The 6,364-nt window shown below is 32.3% G+C and overlaps 1 protein-coding gene across 1 annotated transcript; it reads right to left on the bottom strand.

Annotated features, from left to right (window-relative positions):
• Positions 1 to 475: 475 nt before the first annotated feature.
• On the bottom strand, positions 476 to 5,491 carry LOTGIDRAFT_175775 (hypothetical protein; the record flags this gene model as incomplete). The annotated part of the gene is made up of 3 exons (XM_009059540.1): positions 476 to 970; positions 3,622 to 4,304; positions 4,801 to 5,491. The coding sequence occupies 3 exons, from the start codon at positions 5,489 to 5,491 to the stop codon at positions 476 to 478; spliced, it is 1,869 nt and encodes a 622-aa protein (XP_009057788.1).
• Between the last annotated feature and the right edge of the window lie 873 nt (positions 5,492 to 6,364).

Consider the following 6,364-nt stretch of genomic DNA (forward strand, 5'->3'; position numbering starts at 1 on the left):
ATATAGGAGTTAATAAGTGCAGATACAATAAATGTAAAGAATAAATGACTGAGATCTAAATACAAATTGATAAAGAACTAGGAAATAATACAGTAAGTTATGCCTGAACAATAGTATATTATGTAAGCAGATGCATTAACCTATAATAATTCCTGTGACTATCCTTTGCCAATGCATTTGAAAGACATTTGACTTTATCAATACATATATAATAATACATGATTGCAATATTTTTTGACACAATGTGTATCCAATGGGCGATTCATAAGTAGTTATATTCTGAAAGTGACATAAACAGTACATTTTTAAGAAGTGATAAAGAATACCATAATAAGAGCAATATTGAACATATACATATAACCAAGTTTCAAATAAATGAAATAAAGTAGTAAAACTAATTCAGTTTTCAAAATAATAATTCAAATCAAGAATATGAATTAACAACAAACATTTCTTCACAATGTAAAGTAATAAACTAGTATGGAATCTTATTGTGATTATCATTAACAAATTTTTTACAAGATTCTGTAAGATCATTATAAGGAATCCAAGAATTTTGACTAGCATTATAATTCAACCACTTAACTCTATAATACCATATCTTATTAAGATACTTTTTTCTTAAAATTTTCTCAATCTCATAAACTTTGTCAATGTCATTAGTCTTAGACACAATAGATTTAGTATGTTTCGATTTCACTTTGTCAGTAACATTGTCATTATTATTGTCAATATCGTGAGTTTTGTCATTATCAGTAGAGTCACCGTTAACTTGTGAGTCAATGAAGTCATCTGAAATAGCAATTTCATCATCGTCTAATATAACAGATTCAACATTGTCTATATTATCAGGTTTATAATTCACATTAGGTCGAACAAGTCCTTTCTTAAGTCGATTAATATGCACAATATTACGCACAGCATGTCCATCAGATTTTCTGCGTAGTTTAACATGAATATCAGATAGTTTCTGAACAATATAATATGGTCCATGCCAAGGGCTTGATAATTTTTTTTACTTTGACCTGATTTTAGCACTGGTTTGTAGAGAAATACAGTATCTCCAACAGTAAATAAAGGAGTAAATTGCTTTGTAGAAGTCTTTTCACACATTTTTGTCTTTCTTTGCTCAAGATTCTTAGCACAAATCTGTCTTGCAAGTTCTAGTTGATCTAACAATTGAATAACATATGATTCAGCAGATTTTGGCATATCAAGTTGAGGAATAGTTATATCTAAGAATGTTTTAGGATATCTTCCATGAACTAAGAAGAATGGTGTATATTCTGTACTATCTAAGTTTGGTGTATTATTATAAACAAATTGAATATACGGTATAAAATTATCCCACTGAGTACCATCCAAATATTTGGCCAAAGTGTTTAATATAGTACTCATTGTTCTTTCACTTTGACCATTACAACTAGGATGGTAGCTTGTTGTTTGAGTGTTTTAAATTTTGGGACTTTTCGTGCAAAATTATTCCTGGACATTTTCAGTTTTTCAGTTTAATTCTTGGGTTTTAAATTTTTGGGACTTGCTTTTTGTGCGAAATTATTAATGGGGTTTTTTCAGTTTTGATAAGGAATACGTCGTTTTATTTAGGAAATTTGAAAGTATTATTACTCCTTTGAGAATGCTTACAGGTTTCTTTCACAATGTTACTTAAGTAATTGGTTCCACGATCTGAGTGAAGATATTCTGGAATACCATGACGACAAACAATATTTCGAATAAATTCTGTAGCAACTGTTGCAGCTTTAATATTTGGTAACGCAATAAGTTCTACATATTTTGAAATTGATTATTGGTAGTTTGACATTTTGGTAGTGGTCCTAGAATATCTGTACTAACACGTTGAAATGGATGACTAGCAACTGGCATTGGTTGTATCAAAGCTCTTGTACTTTTAGAAGGAGCTTTACGTTGACAACATCTTTCACAGGATTGTACATATTTAACAATATCCGTATACATACATGGCCAATAAAATAACTGACGAGTCTTTTGAATAGTACGATTAATTCCAAAGTGTCCTCCAGGTAATGAATCATCGTGAGTAAAGTTAAGTACAGTTGGAACTAAATTTTGAGGAACAACAATCTGAACATTCACTCGTTCACTTCGGTGACCTTTACCTTTATAATACGAAACATGGTATAAAATGTCATTTCTCAAAAAATAATCCGAGGCAATATTTAATAAATCTTTTCTATATTTTGGGTTTGAAGGCAACTTCTGAGTTTCTAAGTATATAATTAAGTCAGAAAACTTTGAATCTTCTCTTTGAGACTTACATAAAGAGTCTTTAGTCCATAGTTCATAGAGATTTACATTATCAGCACTTTCCAAAGTTGCTTTTGAAGGAATTTTCACTTTTGACTTAGATTTGACAGCAGCAATGTTTACATTTGGAAATTCATCCGATATTGAGGGTACATCATAACATGGTAACATGTCAAGATAATTGTCTTCTGTAGTGTCACTATCATCATAAGTACGTCGACTAACAGCATCTGCATTACAGTGAACATGACCTGGACGATATCTTATGGTAAAATTGTAAGATTGTATAACTGCGATCCATCTAGCAAATTTTCCTGTAGGGTTTTTAATATCAAGTAACCACTTTAAAGCTGAATGATCTACAATTGCATCAAATGTCGAATATCGAAGATACGAGTCTAAACGTTTTATACAATATACTAGAGCTAAACATTCCTTTTCAGTAATACCATATTGTTTTTCTGCTTTGTTGAGAGAGTTCACCATTTTGGGTTTGACATAGAACACCACCTACAGCGAAATTACTTGCATCTGTATACAAAGAAAATTTCTCATCTCCACGAGGGTATCCAAGAATTGGAGTAGTTACAAGTTTCTGTTTTAGTTCATCGAATGCAGACTGACTATCTTCAGACCAAACAAATTCTACACCTTTTGCTGTTAATTGGTAAAGCGGAGCTGCGATTCGAGCATAACCTTCAATAAACTTGCGATAATATCCTGATAGTCCTTCAAATCTTTCAAAGTTTTAGGCACTGGATAATTAGATACAGCACTTACTTTCTTAGGGTCAGGGGAAATACCTTTAGAACTAACTACATGACCTAAATATGAAATTTCAGAATGTCCAAAATTACACTTCTGCGCATGCAACTTTAAGTTAGCAGATTTTAGACGATCAAACACTTCTCGTATGTGCACTAAATGTTCAGAGAATGTTGTGCTAAAAATTATTACGTCATCGAGGTAAACTAAACACTGTTTCCATGAAAGACCTCGTAATACAGCTTCCATTACACGTTGAAATGTGGCTGGGCTGTTTTTCAATCCCATAGGTAGTCGCTTGTATTGATACAAACCAAGATGGCATCTCCATGCAGTATAGGATCTGGATGAAGGAGCAATAGAAACTTGGTGAAATCCACTTTGAAGATCTAAAGTTGTAAAATAACATGGATTCGCTGTACCTATAGATTCGAGAGCATCTTCAGTAGTGGGTATAGGGTGTGCATCAAGAACAATACATTGATTCAACTTACGAAAGTCACAAACAAAACGATAGGATTTACTATTACGTTTGGCTATTAATAGACAAGGTGCTGCCCATGGAGAGACAGATTCTTCAATAATATCTTTATCAAGAAGATCACGAACAACTCCTTCCATAACTTCTTTTTGTTTGTTACAAAGTTTATAAGCACGTTGACGAATAGGTTTTTGAGAAGGCTCAATCTCAATTTCATGTTGAAGAAGTTCACATTTTCCTAATATTCCATCCTTTCCAACAAATACTGAAGAATAATTGTCTATAAGTGTCTGTACTTCTTTTCGTTGAGTATCGGTCAAGTTGTCAGAAATATTAGTCTTAACAGAATTATTCAAGTCATTGTCTAATACATGTTTGTCTGAATCTTGAATAGACAATACTTTGTCATGACGTGATAAACATACAAATTTACCTACAATAGTATCCTTACTAATTGAAACTTGCTCATTTGAAAAATTACAAAGAGATTGATAAACATTACCATTAGAAACATAACATAACGATTTTGCAGATAAAATACTTGAAGAAGCTAATTTTTCGGAACCTGTAACAATACCCGTTACACCGTCTGGAATTGATGCACCATGAATGCGAGCGATTGAAATAACTTGTGATTTTGGAGGAACAATAATATCCTGAGTACATGCTAAAGAACGTCTTGGATCAATAGATAATGACTTCTTTCCAAAATCTAGAGTAACATTATTCTCTTGCAAAAAATCTATACCTAATATAATCATGGGTTGCAAATCTGGAATGACATAAAATAATACTTGAACAGTACAATTGTTAATAGTAACAGTTAAATAAGTTTTACAATGAATTTTAACAGAATTTCCACTTGCAGTAATAATATGGGTCTTATCCTTAGAATTTAAAGCAATTTCTTTTACATTTAAATGCTTAACTAAATCATGACTAATACAACAAAAATCAGCACCAGAATCTAACAAGGCATGTAAATTAAGGTTACATATAATGACAGGTATAAAATTTCCTAATAAGTGAGCATTACTTTTAACTATAGCAATATTTGAAAAATTTCTAAGTCTGTTCTAACAATAGAGGACAGGGGATTGCTAGAACTTTCTAGTTTTCCGATTGTGAAACTGATTCATCCTCAAATAAACAATATTTTGCATAATGATTTGGACCATGACATTTGTGACATATGACTGGATCACATGTTGACTTATCATCTTTGGTAGTTGACTGTTTTAGGCTGTAGCACTTCTTTGCTGTATGACCTTTCTTGTTACAAAGTTGGCATATAACTGTCTTTTGTTGAACAGCAGCAAGGTTTGCTTCAAAATATTCTGTAGATGTGTCTTTATTTGTACTGGAACTGGAAGTAGGCTTAAGGCTTAGTTCTTCTACTTTCGATTTTAGTGAGTGAAGTTCAAACATAACATCTGACATATTTGTAGACTGTCTTTGTTGTGGGTGTGGCACCAATGAACATGACTGATCCACTAAGCGACAATAAGGAACAGCATCTAAAAATGTAGTTGGTTGTTTCTGTATAACGCTTGCACGTAAAGATGGAGTTAGACCTCGTATGAAAGCTGGAATCATTTCTGTTTCTGTTTTATTGAGTCTAGTACATTTTGCTTCAATGTCAATAATATAGTTTTCAATATTTTCACCTGGTAGCATAACTCTTTCATACAGTTGTTGCTCTAATAACCAATTGTTAGGCCGTGAGTCTATGAAATGATACTTAAATTCATGAACTAATCTTGGTTTACTGTGGACTAATTGTGGAGGCAAATTATTCAACCATATAACAGCGGGTCCTTGAAGTTGAAGAAGCATTGCAGAACCAAAACTTTCGTCAGGGATTCGTTGAATATCTGTCCATGCTTGAAATCGTTGAAGCCAGGTGCGGGCGTCTTCTGATGGAAGTCCATAGAACGGTTCAATATTAAAATGTGGCATCTTACGGTTTTGACAGTGATTTTACTTCATTAAAATCTTGTAGAAATACACAGGATCAAACTGTTTACATCTCCACCATCTGTGGCGTATAATTCACCATCTGAGGCGAACAATATTACAGCCACCTCTTGACAAATTGGGATATTCGTCGATTTAAAAGAAAACGTGGTCATTTTTATGTAGACATTTTATTAATCTCCACAGGGGTAGCTACAATTGGGCAAATCACTGATTGGCTAATAAACTAAAACAATAATTGGGTTACTTCCCTTCAATACAATAACATTTTTAGACCACAATTAACCGATATGGATAGACCTATTCCATAATAGTGTTAATGAGCTAATAATTGAACGCGTTTTCAAGAACAAGGGCAATAACTATATTCTTCGATTCTTCATGTGGGCGTATAAATTTTGTTCACAAAGATATGTTGCAATGATAATAAAATCGTTTCTAAATTGTTTTTAATAAAAATAACATACTTAAGTTGTTTCTGATTTTTGACATTGTCCTGTAATGAAATAAAAACCTTTAAGCAAGAAAAACGATATATTTGTGGAGCAAAATAAGGTACAGTAATATGTGAGACGTAAAACACTTAGTAGGGTGTTTGTGAAAGATCAACTCATAATCGATTTTCACTATAGCTTTTGACATTATATGTTTTATGAAGGATTGTAGTTATTGAGGAGATGCAGCTTTATTCTCTTCAAGAAACTATACCTTGCAACAATACGAAATTATTTAAACAATATAACTGTTAGTTTTAGTTGTACCAATTGGTGGTTTCATTACTTTACTAGAATTACAACTATAAATACCGCCTTGATCTCAATACTGTTTATACCAGTTTATACTTGCATGGTCTGG

The sequence above is a fragment of the Lottia gigantea genome, assembly GCF_000327385.1.
Source record: "Lottia gigantea unplaced genomic scaffold LOTGIsca_397, whole genome shotgun sequence".
NCBI classification, from domain to species: Eukaryota; Metazoa; Mollusca; class Gastropoda; family Lottiidae; genus Lottia; species Lottia gigantea.